Raw genomic sequence first — 17128 nt, forward strand, 5'->3', positions numbered from 1 at the left:
AATCCCCCCCAGTGTTATGACTGACTTCCAGAAGCAGAGGTCAACTTGCATTGCAGCATTCCAATTTCAGGTTTTTATAAATCAACTTTATTCTGATGTTATTTATCAAACAAACTGCACAGCTCAGATGTTCTGGTTACAGCCCAATTGAATGTTTCACTGGTTTCATGTTCCAGGCTTGGCAGACATGCAGAATAAACTTTGTCCTCATTATCAGTGGGATGCTGATGTGCTGCATCAGTCCTGGCCCAAAGTAGACCCAGAGTACCTTCAACCATCAGATGTTGTGGAGATGTCTGTTCTGGTAAGAGCCTTTTCATGGATTTGTAGTGGTGGCAAACTGATATATAATGAACTCAGGGGCTGACAACATTTCTGCTTTTGGGGGAAAGTCCATTCTTTTCTTAGGTGGCTTAGTGGAAGGTCAGATAGAATTTGTAGTTGTGCTGAGTAATTAATGTGGTTTCCTAAAAGACAAAAAATGGAGCAGGTCTGCAAGGGAGACAATCTAAATGAAACCTCAGAAGGTTTCTACAGCCTCACTCCTCAAGTTTGTCCAGGTCCCTCTGGGTAGCAGCCTGCTCTTCCACTGGCTGACTCGTGGTCAGTATGCCTTCAAGGTGTTCATTCTCAGGTATTACGATGATCTGTCATGCGCTGCTTGCATACTGTTCGGACTCCTGCCTTTCCCACTGGTCACCAAAGAATAACCTCCAGGACAGTATGCAGTCATTCTAAACTGAAATGTTTTAAATTCAATTAAATGTTAATCACTTTTTGTGGTTTTGGCTGATGAACAAGATGGAACCTCCAGGAGAGGTGTCATTTGGTTGTGTAAAACTACTTAGTCCGCGTGTGTAAGAGAAGCAGAAACAATGCATTTTCTCTGTATTGTATTCTGTTGGCTCCTTTGGGTACAGGGAGTAAGACTATTTTTGTTCAGCTGAGCTTTCTGAAGATGGAAGAGATTGGCTGGGTTTAGGGGAAGTCATGTTGCTGTAGATTTCCTTAATCAAAGTATCTTTGCAAATGATTTCCTCTCTTGCCAGATCTTTCAGTCAGTCCTCTGGCCCGGAATGAGAAATGCTGCTAACCCACTGTTTTTTTCTCCTGTTAAAGACACATCCTTAGCAGAGGCCCCAGAGAGTGTATTTTTAGAGGAAATTTTCAATTGGCTTTTTTCCCCAAACCAAAGAGAGGAACTCAAGTGCCAGCTGGGGTTAATAGCAGACTTGGCCTAATACTCACCATGGGTTTGTTGCTTTTCTTTCTTTCTTGAAGTGATAAACATCTATTTATAGCAGTTAAAAGGCCCATAGAAATCTTCACTGAGGTATAATCACTTTGCTCAAGCTTAAAATAAACCTTCCCCTTCAAGCACAGCTAGCAAACATCTAAAATTTCAGCCTCCAGTTTATGAGGAAGCCATGAATAAGAAACTGTAATTTTAGAAACTCCTTTGGAACTGTGGTTAAAGCAAACCTGTTATTAAGTAGAACTTTACCATAAAAACTTCAGCCATGCAAGGGAAACTCAGAACTCAATTTCAAGACTATACAACTCCACATGGAAACACCAGACCGTTTCATACATCCACAGAATGGTTTGGGTTGGAAGGGACCTTAGAGATCATCCTGTTCCAACCCCACTGCCAAGACCAGGGATACCTCCCACTAGACCAGGCTGCTCAAGGCCTCATCCAACCTGGTCCTGAACACCTCCAGGGAGGGTGGGGCATCCCTGACCTCCCTGGGCAACATGTTCCAATGTCTTACCACCCTCACTGTCAAGAATTTCTTCCTAATCTCCAGTCTTAAATCTGCCCTCCTCAAGCTTTCAATTCATTGCCCCTCGTCCTATCACTATGAGCCCTTGTAAAAATTCCCTCCCAGCTTTCTTGTAGCCCCCTTCAGGTACTGGAAGGCCACTGTGAGGTCTCCCTGTAGTCTTCTCTTCTCCAAGCTGAACAGTTCATTTCACTGATATTTTTCTGCTGATGTTAAAAATTTCCTTCTGAGGAAAAAAAAACAACCAACCAACAAACAAACAAAAAAGCCCAAACCACACCCACACAAATAATTGTGCTTTAAACAAGCATTGTGCAAATTATTTTTGTTTCTTTTCCTGGTTCCTTTTGTCAAAGCCACAGCCTTGTGTCTTTAAGAAGAGAAAAAGCAAGCCCTGTGTTCTCAGCTCTATATTGATGGAAGGACATGATGTATGCAAACATCTGCCTTCCTTCTGAGAAAGCAAGCGACTGGGAGAGCAGAGACAAGTTCCTTCTTCAGACTGGGAATAGTACTTAAAAGTAGTCCTGGGGAGTATGTCTGGCTTTCTGCTGCCAGAGTAGGGCAACATGGAAATACTGAGGAGCAGGGAGAAATCACCATGTGAATATTTTCAAGTCCTGTGGACACTGCAGGGTTTTGTCTATCTGTAAAAATCAACTGCCCTCATGAAACCCACTCAATGCAGAGTGGAACTGGTTTGTTGCAAAGGGGCTGTGTCTGTTCACAAGGCTGCACAGTCCTGCAGAGTCCCCAGGCCACAGTCCTGTTCTTCTGTAGACATCCCATTGCCTCAGGCTGCCAGGGCTTTGCCTGCTGAGACATTATGAGTTTATTTCTCTTGACACAGAATGCTTCATTATTTCCTGTCTCTGTTGGAGTTGTGTCTGTCTATGCTTAACCCAAAGCAGCAGAGGCAACCAGGATCCTGCATCCTGGGCTGGTAACAGTCCAGACTGCTTTACAGGACAGGCATTCTGCATACACATGGTACCTGTTACTGTCAATGATATAGCAAAGTTGAATCTTCTTCATCATAACAGAAATCTGCCCTGAATGTAGTGAGTATTTGATTCTCTGAACACCATTTGAATGAGCATTCCTCACATTTTCTAGGTGGTGCAGAACTGTTGGCTGCTGTGCTCTCAGAAATGATGGGTTTATAAAATAAATGACATTCTTTTTCTTGCCTTGGCGTATGAGGAAGGCCTAAAAGTGCACAGATACTTTCTCTCCTCCTTACTTCTCAGAAGGATTATGCATCAGTGGTAAAAGTTGAACTAAAAATGCCTCTTTGCAGCAGCCAGGAGCTTATTTTTCATTCTTTTCTGATTTCAATTTAATCCTTCATAACTTCTCTAGTTCCCTCTAGATCCAAAATAGTCCGAAATGTCAAACGTTAAGGAACAACAACAAAAAAAGGAACAGCTTCCTTCCTCATCAGGAGAAAGGACCCAAGCCTCATCCATTTCTCCTCTTGCAGTTTGCTGTGGTTTTTTAGAGAAACAGGGCTGCAGCACCCAAGGGTCTTGTGCTGGCACCTTTGCCTGGAGCTGCTGAGAATTCTGCTGGTCTAGTGAGATCCAGAGAGAGAGACTGAGGTGTGGCAGAAGCTCTGCAGTCTCTGCCCATGACCTGCTCTTACTGAATGGCAGAAAGGATTTACAAGAGCATTTTGTAAATTAAGGTGATTTCTACTTAAGGCCTCACTGAGCTTTATTTCCACGAGTCTGTCCCTCTGATGAAAAACTAGTATGGAAGTGTGGTGGGTTGAAGCTCCCCCCACAGCATTAAGTGTGCCAGACCAACTCAGTTAGAAGCAAACGAAGCAGTATTTACAAGCAAGAACTACACTCTACAATGGAATGCAATGAATATGTACCAAATGTACAGTATTTACAATATTATACAGATATTTACAATTAGCAAACTACACGAACCCCCCCCTGCTCTAGATATTTATCCAGTGCATTTGTTTAGAATAGTCTTTTGATTTCCTTTTTACACCCAAGAGTGATTTATTTATATTTTTCTACTTTTCTGCTGGAAATCTGTAACTAAATTTTAAAGGCATAGCCTAAAACCACCACAGGAAGCTACTCTGATTGTAGTAAATCTTGCATTTGAATCTTTGTCAGGAGTCACTTAGCTGTAAAGAACCCAAGCTGCAGCCTAGGAGAGTGCACAGGCCAGGATTCCTACCTGCCAGACCATGATGTTCACTCCATCACATTGCATACTCACATGCTGCTTGCTTCTTCAAAACTAATACTTCCTATGGCCACTTCTTCAATTTTCCTTCAGTACCCTGAGGCAAGAGTTTCATTCTTCTGTTTTATGGTAGATGGGCAGGAGGTATGGAGAATATTCTCCTCTACTTAGGAAGTTTAGTGTTGGAGAAAAGAGTTAGCTTCACTTCCCCCCCTTCTTGTGTAATGATGGTTTGGATTCAGGAAATTAAATTACATAAATCAGTCTAGTAACTGCTGTTTGTTCTTATTTTCTTCTCTCTCAGATTAATAACAAAGCATGTGGCAAGGTTCCTGTGCCTCAGCAAGCAGCTCACAACTGTGAAGAAGTCCATGAGCTTGTTCTGCAGAGTGAGCTTGGAGCCAAGCACCTCCAGGGCCGCATCATCAAAAAGGCCTTTCTGTCACCACGCACTGCCCTCATTAACTTCTTGGTGCAGGAATAGCAAAGCCTCTGCTGGGCTCTGGAAGGGAGTTGGAACCTTTCAAGATGAAACCAAGTCAAAAATGCCAGATATGGCTATTTAAATCTGATGTTATTAAATCACGTTGCTGCTACATCATCGTTTTGACCTGGAGAAATGTGCAGAATTAAAGTTTCTTATTGAGTCACGGTAAGATGCTGTTTGTCCCTGGGAGAATGAGAAGGAAGAGCTAAATGATTGGAGCAGAATGTAAATGATGTAGTGGGGGATTCAGTGTCAGTTTTGGAAATATATCCTCTTGGAAAGCTGGCTTGGCTAAATGCAGAGGCATAAATATGCTTCCAGGAGTAAACAACTGCCCTGAGTCCATGCTACACTAGATGTTAGGTGCCAGCTGTGTTCCCTGTACCTTGTGTTTGGGTACCCTACCGATTAACTAACATTTTCAGGTGTAAGAGAATGTTGCTGCAAAGTGTTGATGTAAAAAACTTGCTTAGCACTGGCCTTAGGCAGAGCAGGTAGCCAGAATGGGATGGTTTGATCCATTTCACAGATTTCAGAGCCCAGCTAAGAAAAAGATCACATTATTCAGCCAAGCCCTGCCTTAGCCAGGATCCTCCTTCCTTGATGGCATATTTGTGTTGGCTCATGCATGAAAAGCTCAACTTCAGCAGAACAGAGTCGGAAGTACTTCCTACAGGTGAGCTATCTTGGAGTCTTTCATGGGCCTCAAGAAGGGATGAGTTGGCTGCTAGAAATGCAGCAGTGGGGAAGGCAGGCAGTGTGATTTTAGTAGAACTTGAAATGTATTTCTTTTCAAATGAGTGGTTCACTAAGTGGAAATAGACATCATGTTTCTAGAAATCAGTCAGACTGATCAAACACAAAGCCATTCTAATTTCAACCAGTTTATTTGTACATCCACATGGAAATGTTTATTGTTTTTAGCAAATGCTTGAAACAGGGTTTCCAAAGGGACAGTTCCAGGGCTCCTTGTGTAAGACTGTCTTGTCTATAACAAACAGTAAGCTAAGCAGCCCAATAAGGCAGCCTCTTAGGGACCATTTTGACAGTTGTGAAGTCAGCAATAACAACCAGCTTGGTGAACACAAAGGTAAGTCTCTGTTAATCCTCCAGCCTAACAGCCATACAGGGTATGAAACCACCTAAAATCTCTGACAGAAGAGTAAATAAGTTCAGCAGATCCTAATCAACTCAGCTCAAGACATTTCATGTTACAGTGTGAGCACCAGCTAAGCAATCCTGACATTCCTTGGAGGGGTTATGCATTTTTGGTACCAAAGATCCAGCTATCAACAGAAATGCCAGGCTCAGCCAGCAGATTTGGTTCTGCACATCTCCACTTCTGCAACAAAACTCTTCTGATTTCTGCTTCCTCCTGGACCACACTTGTGCAGAATGACTAAGAAATGGAATATTTACAGTGAAGATATGCTCTGTGCAGTTTTAAGAGTCCAGAAATCTCAGCCACAAAGGAATGCATTGAGAGATTCAAACACAGGCCTTTAGTTGGAGTTAAAATAATTTGAATTCCAGTGTCTGCCTGACATATATGTTGTTATAAATTCATGAAACTCCCATTCAGCAGCCCCTAGCAGGACTGTGAAAGAGGTCCTTTAAGTTACATCTGTAGCACAGCACAGTCCTGTGCTTCTATTTTTTTGGTCTGTATAAAAGCTCAACGCACCCTGTGAAACCATTTCATCAGAGTTGTTTTTCTGTGGGGGAAAGGTGATCTGTTTGGTGTAAATATAAAAGCTTTTAAAAATGACAGGAGAGAAGAAAGATGTTGGAGGCCTGGCTTCCCCATGCTGCCTTCCAACAGATGCTGCAGGCAGTGCAGAGTTGGGAGCAAGCAGTGCAGAGCTAGGAGCAGCCCACAGGGTTTCTTGCTCTCAGTGCTACTAGGTGTTTGCTGGAGGAATCCAGCTGTAGGCATCACTTGGTGGTTCAGGCTGTACAGGGGAGAAATGCCTGAGTTTTCCCTGCTTTAGCAATACTTAATGCAGCTTCCAGAGAGGGCAGTTGCTTTCTGTGTATTTACCAGGCAGGAAGTGCATAGGCTGGTTTTGCTAGATGCTTTTCCCTCTGCTTCATTCCTTCAGTGCCCTCCTATTAGGATCTAAGCTGATTTTGTACCAAAAGACTGTGCTGTAAGAGAAGTGTTGAATATGAAGCAGATCTATTGCCAGAGCCCAAGTGATGGGTACACTTCTTAGCCCACTGATTTCTATCAGGCCAGGTAATTTGTGCTTTTGACTAAAGAAAAAGTTCCTGAACTACAGCTGTTTGGGGTTTTGATGGAAGTGGGGTTTATGTCTTGAAGCAGAAGCACGAAGCTGATTGCAGTAGATCAGAGGCAGTTTTTAGCATGTCCAAAGCATAGCAGGAGGAGAACAGGAGCATAATGTGTGTGCTGGAGGGGACAGGATCAGCACTCTCATCTGCAGCCCAGATGACACAAGAGATCTTGCCTGCCAGGCAGAGGAAAGGTGGGATTTTTTTCCCTTTCCTGCTAAAGTGACTTTCCGGTACCACAAAGCATTTGCAGTTCCCTGCCCCTGCCTGTTCCAGGAGCCTGGGTCACACACAACCTCCCTGTCTTGTGCTTCTCTCGCTCAAGCAAAGCCTTGGATTGGGCAAGTTCGGGTCTGGTTTTAGCCCTGGAGAGTTGCAAACTACCATCACCTTCCATACAATGTGAGCTGTAGTTTATGTGTGGTGAGAGCCTGAGCAAGCCTCCCATTGTTTCTGAGGTGTTGGTGTCTCTGGGCGGTGTTTTTTGATGCTGCAGAGAGGAGGCCTGCTGGCTTTTGTTCTGCCTGCCAACCTTTAGCCATGAGAGACTGGAAACTCAGGCAAAGTCAGGTGGATGCTTGTGTTTGTTATCAAGTGAACATGGCCCCAACTTTTGACAGAGTGATGGGAACCTCATCAAAATTACCCCAACTGTAGAGCACCCAGCACATCTGCTGGGGTGCTCACCTGCAGTTTGCTGTCTGCTTCAGGCTGCCAAAATGGGAAAAGCTCACGTATGAATTGGACACTCACATTCTGCTTGTGTTTGTGACACTCAGCATGGGGCATGTGGGCCATAAGAAATTATTTTGTTTGAAGATCCTGCTCCTCTCCGATATAACTCTAAGCAGAACACAGACACTAACAGGAACAGAAGATCAAACCTTTGTGCTTGCTAGACAGGAGCACACTTTCTGGGCTGGTTGCAAGGGGAAGGCTCATGCTCACACCTCAGACTTTCAACTTCCTTATCTGCCACTAGTTTTTCACACATGCTAAACCTGAGCACAAACAGTCCAAGATTCATAGAATTGTTGGGTTGGGAGGGACCTCAAGGATCATCTAGTTCTAACACCCCTGCCAACATCTCACACTGGATCAGGTTGCTCAAAGCCACATCCAACCTGGCCTTCAAAACCTCCAGGGATGAGGCTTCTACCACCTCCCTGGGCAACCTGTTCTAGTGTCTCACCACCCTCATGGGGAAGAACTTCTTCCTAACATCCAATCTGAATCTACCCATTTCTAGTTTTGCTCCATTCCCCCCAGTCCTATCCCTCCCTGACACCCTAAAAAGTCTCTCCCCAGCTTTCTTATAACCCCCTTCTGATACTGGCAGGCCACAATAATGTCTCCTTGGAACTTTACAGACTGAACAACTCCAACTCTCTCAGTCTGTCCTCATAGGAGAGATGTTCCAGCCCTCTGATCATCCTCGTGGCCCTTCTCTGGACACACTCTAGCATGTCCATATCTTTCTTGTAGCTCCAGAACTGGATGCAGTACTCCAGGTGGGGTCTCACCAGAGCGGAATAGAGGGGGAGAATCACTTCCCTTGTCCTGCTGGTTATGCTTCTCTTGATGCAACCCAGAATGTGATTGGCTTCCTGGACTGCAAGTGCACACTGGTGGCTCATGTTGAGCTTCTCCTCCACCAGCACCCCCAAGTCCTTTTCTTCAGGTATGCTTTCAAGCCCAGTCACTGCTCTATATTGGTGCTTGTGATTGCCCTGAGCCAGATGCAGGATTCTCCCAGTCCACTCATCAGAGGAGATGCAACAGCTGCCAAGCAAGGGAAGCTGCTTTCCAGTAGCTGCTTGGTGCCAACTGAAATATACCTCGTCCTAGGAGCTGCAGGTGATCCAATGCACTGACAAGGAACAGCAAACAGAACTAGCAGAGAAAAGAGAGTACCTTGATAAAGAAGCAGGGCCCATTGCTGGCAGTGGCAGTCTGAGTTTGTTTCTGATGAACACGAAGAGAACTGGCATAGCAGGAAATTTTCTGATACAAAAGGAAATTGATTGTCTTTAAATACACAGCAGTGTAATTAGCAAATCATGCTAATTGCAGCCAAGCAGAAACACAAGTGTGCAGTGCTGCACTGTGCTGGCTGAGCCAAGAGAGCATTATGAAAAAAACCTGGAGAAGCTTTCAGAAATGAATATTTTCCTTCAGTACGTCTCCATCCCTGGAGATCCATGTGGCTGGATGAAATAACCAGGGTGCAATAAAAATATATACTTCCCAATTTTCCCATGTGAAAGAGCGTTTAAAAACATCTGTTAGTCAGAGAGCTTCTCCTAGGACAGCACGGAAGAGCAGGGTGGATGCACTGGCTGCATCTGGCAAGCCCACTCCAAGTCCCCCAAGCCACGTGAAGCCGATGATGGATGAAGGCAGGATGTCGGCTGACCTGCCGAGCGCTCCCAGCCCAGCATTGCTAAAGGCCAGGCGTGTTGCTTACACAGGTCATGGTGCTGTTTGTGTTAATGCACTGATAAAGAGGCAAGGAAGTGGAGCTGAAAAGTCTCCAGCTGAGTTCTTGTCCTCATAAAAGGCTCTTTTTAGTAAAAAATGGAGAAAACAGAAACTATTCCATGTTCTTCTGAGCCAGGACCAAGAAATCCACCAGAGCTGCCTGTGTTACTTTGGTGCATTTCTGCAGTCACCAAAAGAAGGAGTTTGGCCTTGTGGGGTGCCAGTGAAGGGAGATGGGATCTCCACCACTGCTGATGGCACCGGCAGAAATTGAAGTGGGAAAGGTGAAAGGTGTTCACTGACCCAGAGCAGCAGCCAAATGCTTGCCACCTGGCTCCAGCCTTCCTCTGGGAGACCAAACTGCTGCAGCTTGGGCATCAGCAGCCTTTTCTCCTTTCCTGGGATCCTGCTTGGGATCTTGGTGATTCTGCTCACCTTTCTACAGGACCCACAGCATAGAATCATAGTCTGCCACTCCAGAAAGGCAGCTTAAAGCTGAACCAGCACTGCCCTGGCTCTTCTGTGCCCTTGGTGTTAATGAAATGACTTAGTTTAATTCCCTGTATTGCAACAGAACCAAAACATTCATCAGGACCCACTTCTACCCTGCCTCTGGGAGCTGGGAATGCCCAAACCCAGGCTGCATGGAGGGCAGACAGCCTGCCCCTGGTCTCCAGCCTGCCCCTTCAAATGCACAGGCAGGGCAGGCAGCAGGCAGGGTGAGCATGCATTTCCTGGGTTAGGAATGACATCTCCCAACTCTGCCCTGCCACCTTCCCACAAACTTTCTGGAAGGCAGAGGCTGAAGTTTGGGCTCCCCACCACCACAGCATCCCACACAGCAACCTGTCCCCCAGCTTGAGCAGTTTTCCTAAACACAGCTGCCCTAGGGCTCACTTCATTCCTGCCTCTACTGTCCACCCTCCCTCCTTCTCCCCCAAGTGGATGGTCCCTCTTACTGACCCTCCAGCCCTGTGCATCCTCCTCCTGACTGCAGGCACCAGCTGGTGGAGAGAAATTGCCACTACTGAGAGATGTGTTTACTCCTGCAAGAGTAGGGAATCCTTCTGTCTAATTCATTTGCTTTGTTGCTATTCTAGCACTGAGGCTTTGTTACCTTCCTGCTGAAACATGCCAGAGTGCTGCAGAGCAGCATGCATAGTCTGGGCTTCTGTGGAAAATGACAGTCACAGAATGGTGGGGGTTGGAAGGGACCTCAGAGGATCATTTAGTCCAAGCCCAGGATTGCATCAAGGTAGGTTTTGAATCTCTCCAGATGGAGAATGATTTAGCTGCCCCTTAGCTGGGGCAGCTAGGGCCTTGGGCACCAGGAATTTGACCTAGCAATGCCCACGAAGAGTGATGTGCTGCTAGCTGCTCATTCCCCATGTTCATTTGGCTGCAAATAGGTAGCAGGAGTTGTGGGAGCTGCTACTGAAGAGGGATCTAGCTGTAAATTGTCACCCAGGCACTTCTTAATCATCTTTTTCCATAAAGTATACAGTTCCTTACTGTTGTGCTTCAAAACCTGAGGGTGTTTTCCCTCAGACAGAAAAAGGATTGAGGGAGATGCATGAGGCCTGTGTGGTAGATTTCTATGTTATTTTCTCCACCTCTCTTCACTGTGAGCCTGGAGCTAAATGTGGCAGCCAGAAACAAAGTCAGATGGTGCCCTCCCTGCTCTCCCAGTCAGGCAGTGCTTTGCCCCAACTTGCCATCAGCCCTGGCACCTCACAGGCTCTGGAGGGCTGTGCCACTGTGGTGATGTGCCTGGCACTCCCAGGCCAGAACTGGGGAGCCCTGCTTAGGGCTGCTTCTCTGCAAGTTGCTGCCTCCCTCCACTGTGCCTGCCACGTGGAGCAGGGCTGGGTTACAAGCTGTCAGCATTATTTTGCATGAGTAAATCAGGGTGTAAGCCTTGCCCACAGGAACAAAAACATTAAATGTGGGCCTGTATTATTTAAGGGATAGGGTTTAGAACAAGTTCATTCAAATTGCCACATAGATTTTGGTCCTGAGCTACAACAGCAATCATGGACCTATTAATTTCTTAATAGGCATGGGCTGTAAAACTCACAGGAACTATAAAGATGTGGGACCATATCTAATCACGGCAGAAGGGTCTGCAAGTCACTGTAGTGTTTACATCTGCAGTCTCATAGAAAGTTCAAGTTAATCATCTGCTGGCTTGGGAATACCCTCAGCCCAAGTCTCACAGGAAGAATAAATCAGAGCACCAACATCAAAGGTATTTTTCTGCTTAACGCTTGCTGAAAGTGCCATGAATTAAACACCCAAATGCCTCTGAGTTGCTTGGCTGCCACCCCCTCTGACGGTGCTTGCCATCAAAGGGGCTGCTCATGCATGTGGAGCCTGGAAGGAGGCCAAGCTGAGCATGACAGCTCCCCATCCAAAGGGCTTCAGCAGCCTTTTCCATGTCGTCTGTGCAAGCATTGTTCTGCAGACAGATGATGTGAGTCTTTGGCATAGGAAGGAAATGTTCTTTACAGAGCTGGTGAAAGCAGCATCCAGAGTGGCTGTGTGGAAGGTTCCTTGTGACCCCCCAGCCCCAAGGTGGCGAGCTCCTGTGGGTCCCACTGTAGAACAATTTACAGACATTAGATTAAAAAGTAATGACAGAAAAGATGTGGGTGAGCCTTTAAAAAGTCAAAATAGACCCTTGGCGAAGTTACAGACTCTTCCTTGGGCTGTTTGTTGGAGGCTGAAAATAGAGACGTGTATTTCCACATGCTTCTTTTCCATCAACGAGTTTGCATTTCCTAGAGCTCTGAAGAGCCTCACCTCAAAGTGTTTGGAGCTGAAACCCAGCAGCCTCCATCTGAGGCTGATACTCCGGATTGGAGCGTGCCTTCTCTTGATTAACTTGCTTTACTAATGCTCTGCTAACTCAGAATTAGGAATGAACTTCCAAAGGGGGCCAGTTTAGGAAAGAAACCCTTCCAAGTTGCTTCGGGATTTAGAAGACAAGAGGTCAGTGTGCGGAGCCTCCTAAAGCACGGCTTTCCCAAGTTTACCAAATAACTGCTTCGTGAGAATATTAGGAGCGTTATGCCAAGCTGGAATAACACAAAACTAGACAGATGTGACAGCAGTGACTGCTGCCGGCAGGGACGGGAACGGAGGGGGAAAGCTGCGGGACCGCTGCTCCTGCCTAGTGAAAGGGATTCAAGAGCCGCGTAGCTGTGGTGCTGCGGGACGCGTTTCAGCGGTGACCTGGCACTGTTGGGTTGGGCTCGACGACCTCAAAGGTCTTCTCCAACCCAAGTGACTCTACAATGACTCATTCGGTTCCCCACGTCGGCCCCGTGCAGCGCCGCCGCCGCCTCGCCGGCCCGCGCGGGCTGCCCCGAGCGTGACGTCACTGGCCCGCGCGTGATGCTCCCCTCGGCCCCGCCCCCGCCCCGGGCACGCCCCCGCGGGCCGGGCGCGGCGCAGCCAGGCGGCGCGGCGGGACGGAGCGGGCAGTGCCCGGCGGGAAGGAGCCGCAGCGGTGGGAGTAGCGCAGCGGGAGGAAGGCAGGGGCTCGCCCCACTGAAGCCAGGCGGCATGGATAAGTACGATGATCTGGGTTTGGAAGCCAGCAAGTTCATTGAAGACCTCAACATGTACGAGGCCTCCAAGGACGGACTCTTTCGGGTGGACAAAGGTGCCGGCAACAACCCCGAGTTTGAGGAGACCAGGAGGGTCTTCGCCACTAAGATGGCCAAGATCCACCTTCAGCAGCAGCAGCAACAGGAGGAGATGCTCATGGCCGCCCTGAATGGAGGGGCTGCCTTCAGTGCCCCCCGGCCCAGCCCTGCCAAGCCGCCCCCAGCCTCCCTAGCTTCCAGGCCGTACGAAGGGGAGCGTGGCTTCGGAGAGAGCGGGACGCGTGCTGAAGCCCCGGTGAACCAAGCCAGGTGCCAGAGCTGGGATTCAGAGCCAGACAGGATCCGCAGGGCTGGGTCCTCACGCGGGGAGCAGCAGGCTAGGAGCACCGGTGACCCCCAGACCTGCCACGGTGGGCAGGAGAATGGCAGTGAAGGCAGGAGGGGTGGTCGTGACCCTATACCGGCTGGACAGAGGTCCTCATCCTTCTCGCACGCCCGGACCCCCCCGGCACCCTCAGCGGGATCAGAGAAGGGGACGCTGGGGACTCAGCAAAGGTCTTCCTCCTTCTCGGCTCCCTCGGTGCAGCCTGCCTGTGGCGTTTCAGGCCCCACTGAGCCCTGCAGGCCCAGGGCTGAAGGTGAGGGCAACCAGCCGTGGTACCAGGGCGTCCCACCGTCTTTCAACACCAGCTCCAAGCCCACAACCCCGAGCGTGGACTACCAGCACACCACTGCCTATCCCAGCCCTGCCAGCCACTTCGTGGCCCATGGTCAAAGCCACCGACCCAACGGCCCCGAGTCGGGCTCCTCACACCCGGCCTCGCATGGGCTGACGGCCCCAGATCCTCCACAGCCGCTTTATCAGGAAGGTGTGAGCGGCCCATGGTCGGATGCCAGACACCCAGAGAGCTCCAGCGCAGCAAAGGTGAAGCTGCCCTGCCAGACCCTTCTTCCACAGCCTGAGCAGGGGCCATCAGCAGCCGAGCTGAAGCTGGAGGCGCTGACCCAGCGCCTGGAACAGGAGATGGATGCTCGGCCGAAGGCCGATTACTTCGGTAAGGATACAGCCTGTCGGCGTGCAAAGGGTTTGTTGTGAAGTGTCACTGCAATGTTGTCACCTGCAGGGTTGCGTTCACCTATCCGTATGCCTTCTTGGTTGTGCTTTTTCAGTAGCTTTGAAGTTTTTTCGGGTGTTATTTAACTTTTATTTATTACAAGGACTGGAGAGTCTTCCTTCAGTGACACTTCGTTCTTTAATCTTACCTCTTAAAGCAGTAGCAGCTTTGGGGAGGACAGTGCCAAGAAGAAGCTGGGGCAGCATCCTTTGAAGTGCCCCTTTCATTGTTGGCAGGGAGGCCCTTCACTGTTCCGGACAATGCTCCTGGTTCTCAATATCTTAAAAGTGTGCTGCCCGACCACGTGTTGGGGGGAGGCGGCCGTCCAGCGTGCAGAAGGGTCAGGCCTGCGTGGGCTGTCTGCACAGAGAAGGGCACAGAGCTTTTGGGAGGCTTTTTGGTAGCCTCCATGGAGGCAGCCACGGCCAGCTGGGCTTGCAGGATCTTTTGAAGAGGAGCTGTTCAGGGATGGAAAGGGTGGTGGTTTCCCAGACTTGCCAGGGTTTTCCCGTGCCCCCAGGTGCTGATCCCCATTGGTTGTGAAGATCCTGAAGACAGCAGAAGATCAGGTAGTAGGCAGATTGATCCCTGAAGCTCAGGTCTGCAGATAGCCCAGACCACCTCCAGAGGTTATCACTGGCGCTTGGTGGTGCGAAGAGACCCCTTACATGCAAAGCTTTCCTAGTGAGAGTGTCAGCTGCCCTGCTGAATTAATCTGATTCACTGCCCTAGGATGGCAGAAAGTCAGGGGCAACCCCTGCCCTTCTCTTCTTTGCAGTGCTGCTCTGTAGTGTAAGAGCAGAGGTCGTTCACTGGTGGGAAGGCCTAGAACTCTGCAGTTGATGAACCACAGGGGCAAGGCTAGCACGTGGATTTTCCTTGTGCTTTCAGACCTGTGGTCACGCAAGTAGAAGCAGGGACAAATTAAACTCTTCAGCCCTGAGCTGAGGAAGGGTTTGCTTCTCAGGATCCACAGGTGCCGTTGTATAGGGGCCTGTCAGGTCAGTGAGTAGCTCAACAGCAGTCTGTGCGCACAAGGAGCAGCCATGGGCTTCACTCCAGGCTTTGGGGATGTACCTGGATGGACCACCAAATGCTCAGTTGGGAACTGCATAGCAAGATGTGTTCCTTGGTCTGAGACAGTGGCACTTGCCCACAGAGGACCGTGCTGAGGTTGTTTGTCTGGGACTGGCTTCAGCCTTGTGGCAGGGCAGACACTTTTTCATTCTGTCGCAGGAAAGTGATGTGTCGAGCTGCTGTGCTGGAAGTGTTCTGGCCTGGAAACATGTTTTGGCACTTTCCATCCTGTAGTTTGATAGAGCTCAGGGAGCCTCATCTTGGAGGGGCTGAATGCCATGACCAAGTGTTGGTAACAGAAAGGATTGAGATAACCATCTTGTGGGAGGGGGCACTCAGAAATGGGAGCATTGTGCTGGAGGCAGCATTCAGCTCTGCTTGAGAGGTGTCAACATACCTCGCTGTGGGTATCTTTTCCTCACAGTGCAAATAAACCATCTGGATCATACCTCAGCCCAAGTGTCAGTGGGGATGGGGTGTGAAAGCAGAAGGACTTGGTCAGTGGTTAGGTTATTATTACAGCTCTGTCACAGGCAGGAGTAGTGCCAAGAAGAGAGTTTTGTCCTGCAGGAAATTTGTAGCAAAGCAGGAATGATTCTGGCACCACACAGTCCTGCTGCTCAGGCAGCTGAGGTACAGGTGAGCTCTGGTTAAGGAGGAGAGATGAAGGCTGCTATCTCCAAGTACTACTTGGAGAGGATTTTGGTATCCATTTGGCAGGAAGTTTTCCACCACAGTGCAGTGTCTGAGACATCTGGGAAGGAGAAGAAGGAGAGGGAAAAACAGTGCAGTCATGGCAAGGATAGAAGGAAAGTTTTGTAGAATCTCAGCTCTGTGGGGGAAGGCTCAGCAGATCTGCCTGGGGGAAGACCAAGGAGCAGGAAGGGGCAAGTACTGAGATGTTTTCATTTTGGGCCTCCTCCTCCTCCTTTCTTTCTCACTTTTATTTTCATTTTTTTCACAGTTGCCTTACTTCCTTTGGAGGTAAAGGGCCCAGCTGGTCTTCCAAATTATATTTGCTACACCCCAGTGTCCAGACAGCAAACTTCAGGACACTTCAATGCAATAGCAATAAGCAGAATGGACAGTTGGTTTTGTGGCAGACCTTCCCCCAGCAAAGGGAAGTCTAATGTGGCAGGTTTGCAGTACACCAGAGCCAGGAAATGAAAGCAGGGGTGAAGTGCAAATGCCCAGTGTATTTAGCTCTCCTCATTTTGAGTGCTGCTTTTGTAACAAGTGGACTTATTTTAAGTTGGGTCTGTCTGTCTGGTTAACAGACAGTCCATCTGTCTTGCTCTAGACCAGATACTTGAGAGCAATTAATTGTAATTTCAAGGAGTTGCTTTTTCCTTCCCCATGAAAATGTTTGTAAGTGAAAGCCAAGGGAAGCATAAGCTGGGCACGAAGTGTAACAGAGGTGGGATGCTTTGCTGAGAAGTAACAGGCAGCCTGGCTCTCTGTCAGCACCAGCTTGCTGAACTAAATACTGCCTGCTCAGAGTGTGTGTAATGAGTAAAAGGAAAGAAGCAAGCAAAGCCAGGCATTTTCTGTCTTTCTTTGTTTAAAGTAGTGGCCTGTATGTGTGCAGCATGGGCTGCACATGTCTCTGGAGGAGTTTGGGTTCTCCAGGAGGGATTCTAAGGTGCTCACTTGATTTATGTGGCTGTTGAGGAGGATGGAGGGAGTCTCCTATCACCCAGGGCTTCAGCCTGGGGAAGGAAATCCTGAAATTGCTCCCTGGAGGGGCAGGTTCTCATGCAGAAGAGAAGGGGCCCCAGGTCCCTGTGAGGTTATGTCCAGGTTTTTGGTGTACTGTTTCCAGGGAACAGCCAGGAGCAAGGGGCCTGAATGCCATTGATTTTCCATGGTGTTCCTTTGGGTGCATCAGCCTTCCTCTCCACTTGGTAAATGGGAGGTGACTAGGAGAGTTGCAGCTGAGTCTTGAGCAGGAGTGGCTGGGGCAGTTGCAGCTCCTCTACACCCGCAGAGCAGTGCAGACGTTTCGGGATAGGGGAGGTGGCACTGTCCCGAGGACTGGTGCCAGAGGAGTTTCCAGGTGCACAA

General features: G+C 48.5%; 2 protein-coding genes across 5 annotated transcripts in view; both read left to right on the plus strand.

The window, feature by feature from the left end:
* Positions 1–4879, plus strand: part of LARS2 (leucyl-tRNA synthetase 2, mitochondrial) — a 94127-nt gene extending 89248 nt beyond the window's left edge. For all 4 annotated transcript variants that reach the window (XM_054160908.1, XM_054160906.1, XM_054160905.1 and 1 more), the window contains exons 21-22: positions 177–304; positions 4303–4879. In XM_054160908.1, the coding sequence (XP_054016883.1) occupies positions 177–304; positions 4303–4482 (308 nt within the window). In that variant the 3' untranslated portion in view covers positions 4483–4879. The remainder of the gene's footprint in view (positions 1–176; positions 305–4302) is intronic.
* Positions 4880–12748: 7869 nt separating this feature from the next.
* LIMD1 (LIM domain containing 1) overlaps positions 12749–17128 on the plus strand; it is a 28106-nt gene continuing 23726 nt past the window's right edge. Inside the window, exon 1 of the mRNA XM_009898396.2 lies at positions 12749–13927. Coding sequence (XP_009896698.1) covers positions 12829–13927 — 1099 coding nt within the window. The 5' untranslated portion in view covers positions 12749–12828. The remainder of the gene's footprint in view (positions 13928–17128) is intronic.

This window comes from Dryobates pubescens, chromosome 4 (assembly GCF_014839835.1).
Source record: "Dryobates pubescens isolate bDryPub1 chromosome 4, bDryPub1.pri, whole genome shotgun sequence".
NCBI lineage: Eukaryota > Metazoa > Chordata > Aves > Piciformes > Picidae > Dryobates > Dryobates pubescens.